Source organism: Merops nubicus, unplaced genomic scaffold (assembly GCF_000691845.1).
Source record: "Merops nubicus isolate BGI_N331 unplaced genomic scaffold, ASM69184v1 scaffold10665, whole genome shotgun sequence".
NCBI lineage: Eukaryota > Metazoa > Chordata > Aves > Coraciiformes > Meropidae > Merops > Merops nubicus.
The window spans coordinates 29,009-45,163 of NW_008610376.1; the positions used below are offsets into that span (position 1 = coordinate 29,009).

At 37.1% G+C, this 16,155-nt stretch overlaps 1 protein-coding gene across 1 annotated transcript in view; it reads left to right on the plus strand.

Moving 5' to 3' along the window:
- PPHLN1 (periphilin 1) overlaps nt 1-16,155 on the plus strand; it is a 63,186-nt gene that overhangs the window by 24,083 nt on the left and 22,948 nt on the right. Inside the window, exons 5-7 of the mRNA XM_008940899.1 lie at nt 2,313-2,395; nt 6,688-6,807; nt 10,206-10,346. Coding sequence (XP_008939147.1) covers nt 2,313-2,395; nt 6,688-6,807; nt 10,206-10,346 — 344 coding nt within the window. The remainder of the gene's footprint in view (nt 1-2,312; nt 2,396-6,687; nt 6,808-10,205; nt 10,347-16,155) is intronic.

Genomic DNA, 16,155 nt, shown 5'->3' on the forward strand with positions numbered 1-16,155 from the left:
ATATTAAAAAGGAACATGAAGCAGGACGTATGTCAGCAGTACGTTCTAGTCTGCACTTAAATGCATTTACAACGTGAAGTATTTAATGCAAAAGTTATAATACAGCATCTTTTTAAATATCATAATATTGTTTAAAATCATACTGTCTGAATCAATTTGGTCTGATGACTCTCACTGAAGAAGGAATATCCCATGTTCTCCAGCCCTTCATAAATGAGGATAAATACACTATTTGAACTAAGAAAACTGGGGGGACATAAAGAAGCTCGGTAGAGGGAGGGAAGGAGCTGATGGGAAAGGGCTGGCATTCCAGTGGTGATGGTGGAGCATGGACAGAAGCAGGGTGGCATTCCTTCACTGGGCCAGTCAGGAAGGGGCCTGTTGGGTGGTATACTGATGAGAAGGAAGACAGCATGTAGTGGTGCTTGGAAAGTGTTGTGCTCAATTGTACAGGTAGGGCTTGTGGGTTCAAAACAGCCATATGCAATCAGAAAAAAATGGCCTAATTATGTCTCCAAGTTAAATGGTGGTTTCTTTCTCTGCTTAACTTGGAATAATTTACTACCACTTGTATCAGCTTATTTCATCTATTCAAGTGCAAACATACAATCCACTCAACTGAGATAATCTTTAAAGAATCCATTAGGATGTAGGAGGCTGAGTTAGAGTAGTCTGTAGATGGAAAAGGAGGTGGCTTACTCATGGATCTGAAAAGCAGGTATCACAGGAGCAACAATTGTGTGTTAGTTGGTGGTGTCAAGGGAGATAACTGTGCTTTGAGGAGTGTGACAAAGACATGATTATTCCTGTCTTCACAGTTTTGGGTTTGCCATACACTTTTTATTTATAGGAACACTTAATTTTTCACAGTTTCTCTTTTTGCTATTTCTTTTCATTGTTAAAGATCTTTTTTAGTTAAAGGTAATTCATCTTTTGTTTTATGGCTATTAGAAATTCTTAATAAAAGCTGCTTGCTGTGTTTTTTTAAGTATGCTCTCCATTTAGTATCAGCTTCAAGTTGAGGGTTAAAGAGGAAGTTGTAACATTTGCTTTTGTCAGAGTAGCTTCTCCAAGTAGTTTGAGCAGATGTTTGAAAGACCCATCAGTAGCTGTGAAGATTTTTGCATGGACTAGTAGGCCTTGCAATGTCATAACAGTAACTGACTTGCCTCTAACAGTGTGCAGAGATGAGCAAGTGTTTGCTCTTTGCTTTGTATTAAGCTTGCACTATACATATTATAGGAAAATGTGGGGAAGAGTAGAAGACTGACTTTTCAAATACCTCAAACATTTCCTACTGTTAAAAGTGTGCATTTTGCATAGATTTTTCCTTACATTTTTTGTGTAGGTAGTGGTATTGTGAAATACATGACACAATGCAGTCTTATGGCATTGAATAAAGAAAGAATATAGCTCAGCTATTAGGAGTGAGATGCCATGTTTGCTCTTTATTGCTTTGGCTCATTAAATTAAAGTCATATTTTTTCATATTTCCACTAAAATAATTTCTATCTGAATTTTCAGAAGTCTTTGATAGACTTTAATTTGCCCCTTTCTTAATTGCACTGGTACAAATTTAATGGAAGCCAAGGTGAGTCTGTATTGTTTTCTGTTTGCTAACAGTCAACTGTTTCCCAGTGAGTGTGGAGTCTAGTTAATTTAGGCCTCCTGACAACACGTTCGCTTTTCTTATTTACCTTTTGTGGATCCCTGAGATGTAATCCATGGCCCACAGGTTGAAAACTTGCAGTTTACACTGTAACCAGTTCTGCTTCTGTGGGCTGTCTCTTAAACCGGTCTGTGGCAAGGCTGTGCACAGACTATGATCAGCACGGTGAATTTGAATTGTCATTTTGCCAATTTTAACTCTTAGAAGAAAAACACCGATATAACAAAGAGCATCTAGCTTGTGGTTGATACAATACAGGACTGTTTCCCATGGGCAGGGCTTTTCAACACAGTGTGGCCTGCTAAACCAGTTCCTTCACTGCCTGATTTCCTGGACTGATTGACTTATGTCTAATATTTCACACATTTATATTATTATAGGAAAATGAAAAAGTAAAACCACATCATCTTGCCAAGTCATATTGATACACCCTGTCAGTTAATGTTGGGAAAAAAGAAGGACAATGTGACATAATATAGCTGTATGTCTTCTCTCCTTGTAAAGAAAAGAGTTAACAACATTTGTCAGATGGTGGAGCGTAGGATTTGTCTTCCTTGAGCGAATTTCACTGTGTTTTTTTCTAAGCCAATAAATATATTTGCAACGTGTAATTCTGCAGTCATCAATTTTTTCTAAATTGTAGGTAAAGAGAAGACATTGGTTCAGTCACTGAAAACATCAAGAGATGCATCACCTTCAGGCTCCACAGCAGTACCACCATCAAAGGTGAACTTTCGAGTACTTCTCACCGTGATTTTAGATTGGTCATTGTTGTTGGATTTTTTTTCTGAGTTGAAAGGAGATACTGTATGCGGCTGTTAAGGAAAGGAGCATTCTGAATTGCTCTGCAATCCAGCAAAGGATAGGTTTCCCATATCTGGCAGGAAGGTGCTGATAAAACTGTATATCTAATTATGACACTAACAAATGTTTTTATTCTGTATTCACTGTCTCATTTTAAGAGAACTGGATTTTTTTGATGTATTTTTGGATGTATTTAAAAGTGTAATTTTCTAAAGTCTGGAATGTACTAGAAAAGGAATGGCAAGGAGTAAAATGTGGAAGCAGTTTTTAGGAGCAACAGATAATTGGGCAAGCCTGTACTTGCACTGAACTTCATCCTTTAGTGATTCCTAAGCTGTGACTGGATTTGGAAACAGCGTGTTGAAGTGTCTGGCTGAGAAGATAATGTGAATAACAGAGCTGACTTGGAAGCAGGGCTGCTCGAAGATGTGGCAAGAATGATAGAATTTGCTTGGGAAGGGAGCCATATTGCAAGGTAGTTTGGTAAATGTCCTTTTATGTTCTAAATGATGCTATTTAATTTCCCATCAAATCCTGTGGGCAGAACACCAACTACATAATCTGGCTAATTAGTTAAATGGACAGGCTAATAAACACTAATGAACATTCAACATTCAATATTGTTCAGGCTGTCCTGTGGCAGCAAAAACATTTTCACATCACAGACTGCTTGCCTGTAAATTATATTTGAGGTTAAAATGAACACTTCCACAGGAGTATTTTCTCCAGCTTCTTGAGAAATACATTGTTTCTTTATTTCTCATTAAAGTATTATATTATTCTAAGTGAATAAGGTCCTATTAAATAGTAACATTTGCCTTAAGTAGCATAGTGTATTAGCCTCCTTCTTGAGGTCTCCTTAAGAAAAGCAGTGGAATGCTAAAACAAAACAAAAAAAAAAAAAAAGAAGAAAGGCACTTTTTGTTGTGAAAAGGTGAGACTGAAAGAAATAATTAAGTGGAGAAAAAAAATCAGGCTTTGTGCTATGTCATTCTAAGTACTTATCCCTTATGCAGCTCTTTTAAAACTGCTGTGCTAGGCATTAGCTAATTGCCAATGTCCTGAAGGGGGGGTGGCAAGTGATACATTTTCAGTGGTGTAAATAAGGAAGGTAAGATAAAAGCTGTTTCACTCAAGTTACACTGATTTGGATTATAAAATAAACTTTATAATTAGTTCACCTATTTTGCTTACAGGCTCAACATACTGCAGTTTAATACCAAATCCTTGCTTAATACAAACCTTTGAGAATAAGGAGGCATTGCAAAATCTCTTGCTCTTGTATTAATAAGCAGTGTGTGAACTATATCCTATCCTTTAAATGTTTCACTTTCTAATTTGGCCAGGTCTGATTTATGCTGTATTAAATTTTGTTTGTTGTTTTTTTCCCAGCAGTTTGGATATATCTGCTGACAGTAAATATCCACTCTATGTAAGCTACACAAAATTAAACTTTCTGTCTATTGGAAATAATTTCCTCAGACAGCACAAATATTTATTGGGCATGTATCAGCTGCAGAAAGGGAAGTACTTCAGTGACCTTTTATTGCATTTCTCTTGAAGTCCCCAAATCTGCTTGTAATGCCCTGTCCTGTGTCAGTGGAGCCCCTTGGGATGATGGCTGCATTACGGTGACCAGTTAAGTTATAGAAGTGCTTCATTGTCATAGAAATAATAACAGAAAAAGTCTTGGCAAAACATGATGAACATCTCTAGGGCCAGGGTCTTGAAATCTAGTTAAGCTTGAGCAGCCTGGTCTGGTGGAAGGTAGCCCTGCCCATGGCAGGGGGGATGGAATTAGATATAAGGTCCTTAACAGCCCAAACCATTCTTTGATTCCATGAAATGACTTATATATTTCATCCATTAAAAGAGATAATTTTCAGTGCTCAGTTAGAATTTAGCTTTGAAATATGTACAAAGGTATATGCTTCTGCAGCAATGTCTCTTTTCACTGCAGTAACTATATGCAAATCTGAAAAGGTATTCTTATCTGTCTTATAATTAGTTTTTTACATATTCATGCATTTGAATTAATACATGTTGGTGCTATCTGATCTTAACCACCTGTTTAATGGGCTATGGCATTGAAACCTTTTGTGTTTTTCTTTAATAGCTGTCTGGACTGCAAGCCTTGAAGGCTGGATCTAACATAATTAGAGCAAAGACTAGATGGGTGAGACAGGGAAAATTTCCAGCAAAGATAGCAGAAATCTGACAGGTTTTTGCTGTTCTTATGTTATGCATAGGTTAAAAAACAAACAAACAAACAAAAAACCCAACAAACAAAAAAAAAGCCAACCAAAAAAAAACACCTGTTTTGAGGCAGAAAGGGGGAAAGCTTGATTGTTTTATAAGGGATGTACTAGGTTTTTCATTTTTTGCAAGTTTGCAGCCTGGGTAGCTGTAGACATTTTCTTCTAAGAGATAGGTTCCTGTTCTTTCTTCAGTTGTAGTCTACCTGTGGAAATACCATTATTTATTACAAAATTCACTCAGGATTTTTTTTTAATATATATTACTGACACACGGTTTATAGAATTAAATTCAGTGAGATTAAATTAAACAGATCTTTTGCTGTATTCTGGTTAGTTCCTGTTTACAGCTTCTGGAAATATTGTAGATTCTGTGAGATTTTGTTTTATCTTCATTTCATGCAAAGCTGACTGTCAACTGGTCTCTTTTTGTTGTTATTGGCCAGAGCTACATCTGAGAGAAGGGAGAGATTCATATTTGAACCACAATACAAACTTTTAGCAACTAGCGAGAAGTCCAGTTAAAGGTAAAAGTCAGGCATACTGTGGGGAATAAGAACTTTGGAGAAAAAAATCTTGTCAGCAGATAGTTTATTAGTGATACTAGTGTAAGAATAATTGTATAGTTCGGAAAGATGAGCTGGGCTAATTATTCTATGAATTATCTTACCCTTTTCTTTTAAGAACCCTCTTTATACCCCTGCATATAGAACTTCTTCACCTCCGGACATTGCTGGTTATAATTCTGTAATTTACAGTTACAGAAAAGAGGGATTCCTTTTGGAACATTTTGTTGCACTTCTCTTCTGGATTCAGAGAAAGGTGGTGTTTTTATGAAACAGAATCCTGGATGGGTTCTGTGAACTGGATACTTATATTTGGATAATATTTTACTTCAGGTAAATACAAAAGTTCTAAAGATGAAGTAGTCTTATTACAGTAACAGAATTTGCTTCTGCTGGCCATTAATGTAATTTAGAATGGACAGACAATAAGAGAGGGGAGTCTTGGTTTTGTTTTATTTTTGTTGCTTTTTGTTACCTCCTGTTTGCTAAGATGGAACAGGCATTAGGCAGAAATTGTGACAGCCTTTTAAAGGCAGTAGAATTTGTGTTTCTTTTTTAGATATCCACCTTAGTGTTGCAGTTTTTAATACAAGAATTGTATAGATTCTTGGATTGATGCTTTTATACATACAGTTGATGCAAGTGAAATACCCACACCATGGTAACAGGATTTGTAAAGCTAGCTGTCCCTACACTGGTTTTGGTACGTGGGTATTTGTCACTGTTGGTTGTTCTGTTAGTAAAAGCCGCATCATTCTTAGAGAGAAAACAATTTAAAAATATTATTTATGTGAGTGCTTCCATCTGAAACAGTAGATTGAAAGGCCATAAAGCTATGACTGACTGTTATAAATGAGCAACCTTCCCCCCAGGTAAGAAGTAATGAATTTCAATGGAAGGAAGCCTGATCATTTGAAGTATGTATGAAATGCTTTTTATTCCTAATTAGGTTAGGTTTTGTACTCTACAGAGTATGTAATAGTTTAGTTTAATTACACCCTTTTATGTCTGGAAAATACACTGAATTATCAGGTCACTCCACATTTTCTTTCTGACTTCTTAGTACCCATTTAATCTATGCCTCTTTAAACTCAACTGCTTCAAATAGTTTTTCTATTTTCTTTGTCCCGTGAATTTAATAAAACTGATTCTAAAAAGTATGGTGCTTTTTTAAACATTTTTACCAAACTTCATTAATTTCTGTTTTTCCCCTCTCTCATTTTTTCTTTGCTCTCTCCCCACCCATTTTTCTTTTTAAACAAAACGTTCATAAAATAAAGTTGCTTCAGCTTCCTTCTTTCCTTTTTAAAAATGTTTTGGGGACCTGAATAACTGTTTTGAAGATATTTTGCTACATTTTGTGTTAAACCTTGACTGTAATGTTTTTGTACAGGCCTTCGATAAGAGCAACAGACTATCAGAAAAGGAACTTGCAGAAGCTGCAAGCAAGTGGGCAGCTGAAAGGGCAGCGATGGCCGATGAAAGCAATATTCCTGAAATAACAGAGTATGATGTAAGACAGGATTATTAATCAATTTGTTTTAAAGTGTTTACAACAGTAGACTCTTGTTTTTCTGTGCTCTCCTGAAAGGCACATTTTGTAACTTACCTCTGAATTTGTCTGTGTATATTGTTAAATATTTATTGAAAGGGAGTGAGAGGGGGAGACTAAAGCCTTGTGATTTATTTTTATTTTAAAAATACACAAAACCAGAGTAGATTTTGTTAGTATAATTTGAATTAATGTTGAGCTACAACAGACCAAATAAGGCTCCAACTGTCCCAGGGATTCTGCGAGGAACTCTTGCAGTAGTGTAAGGGTGTACCTAATGAACTCCTTAAAATTAGCAAGGGACTTCTGAGTGCACATAAGACTAGAAGAGACATTCTGGTTTATTTAGTTCAGTTCCATGCCACCTCATATATTGTTTTCCAGAAGGCTGTCCTCCTCTATATTAAAAATTAAGCTTTTCCCTTGGTACTGCAGTGGGCAAGTATATTTTCTCCCAGAACCTTTAGAATCATAGAATCCTTGAGGTTGCAAGAGACCGTTAAGATCATCAAGTCCAACCATTAAGCCAACACTACTAAGTCCTCTGCTAAAACAGAATCAGAACCTGTCAGTGCTGGAAGGGGCCACAAGGATCACCCAGTTCCAACCCCTCTGCCATGAGCAGGGACACCTCCCACTAGACCAGGCTGTCTAGAGCCTCATCCAGCCTGGCCTTAAAGACCCCCAGGGATGGGGCGTCAGCCACCTCCCTGGGCAACCCCTTCCAGGGTCTCACCACTCTCATGGTGAAGAACTTCTTTCTCACATCCAGTCTGAATCTACCCCTTTCCAGTTTTACTCCATTCCACCTAGTCGTGTCATTACCCGACATCCTAAAAGATCCCTCCCCAGCTTTCTTGTAGGCCCCCGTAAGATACTGGAATGCCACAGTAAGGTCACCTCGGAGCCTTCTCTTCTCCAGACTGAACAGCCCCAACTCTCTCAGTCTGTCCTCATAGGAGAGCTGCTCCAGCCCTCGGATCATTCTCGTGGCCCTTCTCTGGACACGCTCCAGCAGGTCCACATCCCTTTTGTAATGGGGGCTCCAGAACTGGATGCCGTACTCCAGGTGGGGTCTCACCAGGGCAGAGTAGAGGGGGAGAATCACCTCTCTCGACCTGCTGGCCACACTTCTCTTGCTGCAGCCCAGGATCTGGTTGGCTTTCTGAGCTGCAAGTGCACACTGCTGGCTCATGTTGAGCTTCTCATCCACCAGCACCCCCAAGTCCCTCTCCTCAGGGCTGCTCTCCAGCCAGTCCCTGCCCAGCCTGTATTGGTGCCTGGGATTGCCTCGACCCAGATGCAGGACCTTGCACTTGGCCTTGTTGAAAATGAATTTACTTCATTAATAATTAACATTCATTATAGCCAGTTTTCACCCATCTGTACTTGCTCTTCCTTGTCTTCTACACCTTGCTGTGTTGAAGAGTGATTATAGCCCTTTTCATGCTGCACTTTGATAGGATGTTTTTTGGATTCTGCTATGTTAGTGGAAGATCTATTTTGTCATTTGAAACAAGCTAAATGTCATGTAGTGTTTGTTTTGTAAAATAGTCTGTTATAACTCTGTGACAGTTTTATCTTCAACTTTATAAGCACTCTTACAAAAACAAAATAGTGGACCTACTTCACAATGTCTTAGACTTTGTGATTAATGGGTTTGTATTTTATATTTGTAAATAATTTGAAGGAAGCTAAAAGCATCTTGGCAAACATCAGATTTTCTCCTTGTATTTCACACTTCTGGAACCTAAGGACTAGATTAGAGGAATAAACTCACTGGCTCCATATCTGTTTGAACGTTTGAGTCCTGTTCATTGATGTAATGCCTCAGTGCATCAACAGCTTCTTGATTTAGGAGAGGAAGATCCAATTGGATAAATAAGTTGTTCATTCCACTCCATGAAAAAGAAACTTAAAAAAGAAAAAAAAGGGGTTGTAGTGAGGAAGAAGAGGCAACAAACTGATCCATGCATGAATGCCATACAGAGGAGAACATGCATGGACATTTCTCAGATGTTCAGGAGAGTCACAGTGAAGAGAGATGTCACTCCTGTTCTTTATGAGGGGAAGGTAAATAAAGGGAAGAAAGAACAGACTGAGCCATATGGAGGAGAGTTGTATATAGCTTCCTCTGTGCCTTGGAGAAAATTGCAGTGGCAAAAAGATTGAGAATAGAGAAAGATTCAAAATGAAACCGCTGTGGTTGATTATAGCAGAATCTGAGATCATTTATTGACTATGAAAGTGTGCTACAGGAATGCTGACAAAGGAGGTGAGACATCTCATCTGAGTACTAGAGGAGAGTGGGTACTTCTTACCTGGATTGGTAGGCTGTCGTGTAAGAATTGCAACTTTTTTATTTTGTCCCGGTTATCGTACCTAGTGCCTAACAGTCGAACTTTGTTTTAGCAGCCTTTACTCTCTCTCGGGCATTTCATGATTTACAGCAGTAATAAGATTTGAGATAGCAGCAACAGAAACCATTAAGATTCTAAGTTTTGAGCAGATGCTCATAGGACAATTAAGATTTTTTTTTTCAGTCTAACGCTTTTTCTCTTTCATGTTAGCTAATTCTTAAGATTATCTACCTCTTTATTTTTGAGTAGTAGAAAAACCATTTTTATGTATCTTCTTCAGTTCTCAAATCTCATTAAAAAAGAAAAAGGCACTACTCTACAAATCTGTTCCATAGTATTTGATTTAAACATGCTGTAGTAATTTCGTTTCTTTTTGAGTCTTCTATATAAACTCATCAAAATGGGAATCTTTTTCTCTGGGGCAGGGATGCTGCCTTAATTTCTGGTTTAGATGGAAGTTTATACATTTTTAGTACTTCAGTAGATTTCTTATATTATCAGAAATTCTTGAAGCGCATTTTTGCTTTTGCTATAGAGCAGCTATCTATGTTCCTTTAATATTAAACCTGTGGTCTTGACTGCTGCAAGAGTTCTTGCTGACAGCATTTGGATTTTGTTGATGCCTGTTTACCTTTGTTTTGTTACTTTTATCCTTTCCCAGAAAATTAATCCCACTGTTATTGTATATTTTCCTTGCCAGTGGGTGTTATAAATACCACATGTACAAGTTCTTTCTCAGAAGAAGGGCAAATGAAGTTTATTTGACGTCATTGTCTTTACACAGTTAAGACTGAGTCACAGGTTTTTTATGTTATGTTTTCTACATGTTTAAAATCTGCATTTCTGCATCTGTTAGGTTGTAGCAATAATACTTTGCTGACAGTCTTGATAAGCTAGATCATCTCTGACTGGATGACTGTATTTGGGATTTTATTTTTGCTCTCACACTTCAGGGTTTTTATTTTGCTCACAAAACTGAATTTTGTTTCATTTTTTAAGGCTGGATCTTCAGCTCCATTATATGTTGAACAAACAGAGGAAGCAGACACGAATGTAACAGATAGTACAGAATTATATGAGGATGGCCATCTTCTTGGTCGCTCAAAAGCAATTGCAACTAAGACAAAGGAGATTGAACAGGTGAGTCTTCTTGGTGTTTTGTCACTGATAAAGTACCTGTGTAATACTCTGATCTGCTAGAAATATGTTGATTTATTTTTTCCTTCTTGGAGTCTCAGACAAATATAACCTGATTTCTGGAGAAAATGAGATGATAACAGCTCCATCTATTTAATTTGGAAGAAACGTGACATTTATCTGCACGTGGGAGTTAGTCCTGGTTTTCTCTACACCTGCTTACTTCCTTACACCTACTTACTAAACACCCGCTGTTTTGCAAGCCAAGAGAAGGACCGTTCCTTTGAGTAGTTGTTTTAAAGTCAACTATAACACAATTTCAAATGTAATTAAAAAGTAAGGCTTTATGTGGGATCAAATTATCAAAAATTGCTTCTACGCTGTAATTTCCTTAAATATATGAAGTTTGGGATTGAACAGTAGAAACTGCCCCTGTTTGTGTTTGTTTTTTTTTTTTTTGAGGGGTGGTCATGGTGTTGTTTTTTTTAGGTTTTATTGTTTGAGTTTTGTTTCTAAGTCAGCTTTGATTCTCAGTGTCTTTGTCATTCTCTGAAGATTAAGAACCTTTAAGTTTTGCTTTGACTACAGTGTTTTCTATCAAGATGAGAGAAGGATATCATATTCAAAATTTGTACTTTCTCTTTTGTGTTGAGTACTTGGGGGTTCACATAATACAAAACAAGATTACTCCTGCAACATTGAATTTTTGAGGAGGTTCATTCATGTTTATTCATGTATTAGTCTATAGTCTTTAATTAGTTTTAGCATGGCACTTCACAATAAGGAAATTACGATAATCTTCAGATTCATTTGTCATGATCAATCAAAGTGTTTTCTTCTGTATTTTTGTTATTTTAAATGGAGTGTTTGGAAATATTTCTGACTTGGTCTTTCTAATGTAAATGCAGCTATGCCCAATTATAGAAATTGCATTTAAAGTATATAATTTGTGTAGGAGAAAGTGATTACTTTCATTAATCTTGCTCTAATTTGCAAGGTTTTCAGTGTGTGTCTGGGATGTGTGGAAGGGAAGTACAGATCACTTGTGCCCCTCATGAATGTCTTATAATAACATCTTCAAGAAAATAAGTCTCTGGTCCTGTTCAAGATAACCTTGTTGTAGGTCTTCATTTTCCATCTTAATTCTAGTGTCCTTTGTTCTGTTGCCTGTGAGCCCATTTCCTGTGCTGTAATACTGTTATTCCTTTTTTTCTTGACACTTGAAAAACAACTTTCTACTCAGCTGTTTTTGTTTCTTTCTTTTTTTTATTAATATTGGCCTTGTGTAATCATGTTTGTGGTGAACCTGGCTGTGCATGTGTTGGAGCATGCTGTAACTGTGAGGGACTTGATGCAGTTTGCTTCTCCCGGTGTGCCTGATCACCAGGTCGTACGTGCCCTAAATCAGCTACCAGCAAATGCATGAATTTACAACTGTTAAAAAATTACAAATGGGGAAAAAAAAGACTGGGAGCAGACTTTTTTAAAAAACAGCTTTTGTGATTATTTAGCCTGATGCTGGTGAATCTCTGGTGTATTTCCCCTAGGTCCTAAGGACAAGCTTACAGTGAAAACAGATGAAAATTTGTGCATAAAAATGAAATGTTGTTTTCAATATGAACTAATGTTACTACATTTGCTAGAGTTTGCACTTATCTCTAAGGAAATCTAGATTATGTTCTGTAAAACAGAGTACTTTTAGGGACTTAGCTCAGAAAGGCCTGAGGAATAACTTAAAAAGATTTGGATTTCATAGAACCAGTTTCTCCTGTTGATTTGAATATTAAAGTCGTCAGCTTCCACAGAATTAAATTAAGATTTTAGAATGATACTGGAAGAATACATTTTACTCAACTGAACAGATTACATGTTTTTTTTGTTTGTTTTTTTTTTTATAAAATCAGGTGCTGTGAATTTGTTGAGAGCTAGACAATATACATCATTTAAACTTAAGACTGTAAAATGACTGATTTTTTCAGAGAAATGTTGAAGTAGAAATTCTGGATTTTTTTAAAAATTGTTTAAAAGTAAAGTTTGTTATAGTAGTCCTGATGATTTTCATAGTTGTGAAATAGTATGAGTCTTCCTACTGTATACAGAAACCGTCTCTGTAGAAACTTATGCACCGTTCCATTGACTTTGAGTTGTCAGAATCTAAAAGAAAATACGTTGTAGTTCTGTGTGGCTTGAGTTCTCTGCCTTTGATAAGGAATGAGACAAAGAGCAAAGAGTGGAGTGGAAACTAAGTTTGCAGTCCTGTGGTGAACTGCTTACTAAAGATTCTTTGGATTAATTGCTCAGTATAATTTATACTGGTTTTAATACTGTTTAACTGGAAGTACGTTTCTGGTTTTTGCACAGCAAAATTAGTCCTTAACATGCAAATTTAATAACATTGCTAGTCATGCTGTATTGTTTATATAGATGTAACATTTAAATCTTAGAAGTGAATTGTAGGCAATAATACACTTTTGGAATAGAAAGACTGACTTGGTTATAAAATATGGAATAAATTTATAAGAAAACTTTTTCATGATTTTTGATTATTTGTCTTGAAGACTCGTATAATAGCCCTGAGCAGGGCCAGCTTGTGATATTTATTTCTCTTAAGAAAAAAAAAATTTGTTAAGCAATTGAATGAAATATTCAAACAGGTGTTCTGTTTAAATCAGTTCATCTCTCTATCTTAGGTATCATTCATGTCACTCTTTTGTGAAGTTACCTTTATCCTTCCTCTAAGTTATAGTAACACAATTGCCCAATTCAGAATTTTAAATGGAATGTGATTGTAAATGGTAGTTCTGGCTCACCAACAAAATATTTGTATATTACTTGTTTGATGGGGAACTTAACTGCAAGTGGTTTTGTAAATTCATGTAATCTCAAGAAAAATAAATTTGCTTGTGCGCTGACTATTACAGGACAAATAATATTGAACCTGTGCTAGTTGCTGTTAACTATTTAGTGACTGTTTTTTGAGAGTCTGCAGTCGCTTTGCAGATATTAACTGAAGCTGAAATAAAGAGAGGAGAATAGGTGTTATGCTCATGGATAAAAGGTTGGAAAAATCTGGACATGTGAACAGAGCCAAGAATTATCTGTGGGAGTCCCAACCTAGAAAAACTGCAAAGCATGTGCTTAATTTGAAGTCTGACACTATTACTTGGGAAGGGAGAACATGACTGAAGATGTACAGTTGCCTGAGAACACTGGTGAACTGGGACTGCAGATCCTGGAAGTCTCTGGTCTCATCTTTGAAATGCCAGGCATAGTGACAGTATCACGGAAACATCCATGTTGGATGGGACTTCACCTGGGCCAATCTCTTGAAATGGGGCCTTAGATCAGGTCATTCAGCTCTCAGTTGAGTCCTGATTATGTCCAGTGAGGGAAACTGTGCTGTTTCTCTGGACAGCCTATTTCAATGTTTCAGTGCTCTCCCTCTGAGCTTAGCTGCCATCACAGTCCTGCACGCTGTTCTCCAGGACATGCCTTCTTTCCACTAAGGACAAGGGTTCTGCTCCCTACTCCTCTTGGCAGTTTCCTGTCCCCATCTGTGAACTGTGGAGTCCCAGCTCCTTGCTGTGGTCTCCTGCTTTTGGCTGGTCTCACCTTCCTGTCGGGACCTGCTGCACCTGGAGTGAGCTCAGCTGCCAGAAGGGAATGCTTGAGTTCTTGGGACCCTCTGGCTCTGCCACTTTGTGGCTGGTAGAACTGGATCTTTTCCCTGTAAGGGAAAACTGCTCCCTTCCATCTTGGCGCATCTTCTTTTCCATCTTTGTGCCTCTTTGCACTGAACGAAAATTCTGCAACATTAATGTGTCTCTCATGTTTTAATATATCCCATGAAGCAGGGTCTAGATTCGTGATTTAGCTTTTGATGTTTGTAAGCATCCAGAAACTTTGAGGAGTTTTTAAGAACAGAAATAGTGATGTAAATTACCTTTCTGGGTGGGTTGGTTGGTTGTTTTTTTAAGATAGATGTTTCCTTACGCTTTTGAAAACACCTTTCCCTCTTTCTTTCAAAATTATAATTTTGAATCTGGAGTTATATGTTGTCTGAGCATAGTGAGGAAGAAGCCCATTTAATAGATGCTTAAAAGATCAGTCAAAACCTACTTGAAAAGAGTGTAGTAGAGAATTTTGCATTGGCATATCAATGCATATCAATAGGTTGCTGATGTGATAACTTCATGCACTTTTAAATATTTTTGCATTTAATAGCATGCAGCATATACCAAAGTATTGGTTTGGAGCTGTTTAGTTTCTGTTTTTATATAGTTAAGGATCAGCTTATGCTTTTAGCACAAAATGTGCTGAAGTGTGTTTTTATTTTTCTGGAAGTGATGACAAATATGTCCCTGGTGTTAAATTCATAATTGGAGCGATTCAGTGTTGGTGTTACACAAAAGGCTATCTCTTTGTTTTTCCTTTATGAGCATGAGTAGCAGGGATTCTTGAAATGTCTTATCTTGTCTAGACATCAAGTCTGCAACATGCTGTTAATTAGTCCATTATTATGTGTCCAGTTTCTTAAATATTGGATATGCTACTTGAAGTGACATGGGTTACCTCCAAAAATCTATTAAATTTTACCAAGTGAGCCAAGTACTTGCTTGATGTTGGCAAAAAATCAATTCTCTTAGTTTCTGAATGAGATTTGACACTCAGACCTCAATTTATCTATTACCACAGAGCTCTGGCATCTAAGAAGGAAGCACAGGAATGAATACATTCATGAATGCTTTTTTTTTCTTAATGGAATTACTGACTGAATGCTTTCAGTTCCGTAATATGTTTAAGCGTTCAGTAGAATAATTTAAAATGTTCAAACATTTGGATTAGTTGCTTGTTGACTTGACTTTCTAAATTAATATTACTTGTTAACAGCCCTCAGTAGTATTAATGAACTGTTACTCTAATTAGCCATCTTGCTGGAAGATGCTGGAAATCAAAGTTTTCTAAAGCTTGCATGTGATACTTCAGAGATATGGTGCATAGAAAGAAAGAAGAATGGGGGTGTGGCTGGGTTGAGAAGCTATCCAGATTCTGTTTCCAGATCTGCTGTTTAACTGCTTTTCTTTTTTAGGCAAAATACTTAACTCTCTGGCTTAGAAGTTGTTGCACTTAAGTAAGGAAAACAATTGAGTTTTTGCAATTGTAGTGTGTGTAGTTTCAGAAGAACTGTTTCTTGTTCTCCTGCTTTGCCAGGTCTCTTGTTCTGATAAGATCTATACAGCAATAATTGAATTTTCTGTGTGTATATATAATGCTTTTTAATGGGACTCTGTTCTTTGGAGGTGCTTCTCTGAGAGAAGACCTCACAGTTCAGCTCACAAAGCAGAACTTTACACTGCCAGGTCTTAGTTAAAAAAGTTTTAGTTTTAATATCAGACCACAGAAAATATGTACAGGCATTTCTGTCACGATAAAGTAGTGCGAGTTTCTGCAGTGTATGGAAGTGTACTGCATGCCTTCCTTCCCAGCCTCACGTGCCCATTGCTAGTTTTCTTTTGCTTCGGAGAAGACTTGTTTTTACACTGCTTCAACAGCATAAAGGTGAAAGAGAATGTAAATATGGGGTAGCTTCTGCATCTTGGCTAGGAATAAGTTAATGAGAGGCTGTGGTAAGTGTGTCAGGAAAGTATTCTGTGTTCTGGATATGTTAGATTAAACATTTAAGTTTTTTAGCAAATGTAGTAAAATAAATAAATGAATTGGAATGGTGGTAATCCGGGAATGAATGAAGGAGTCTGTCAAAGCTGGCCTTGGATGTACCTTTTCTTTTGACTTCACCTGAGCCAGGGAACGA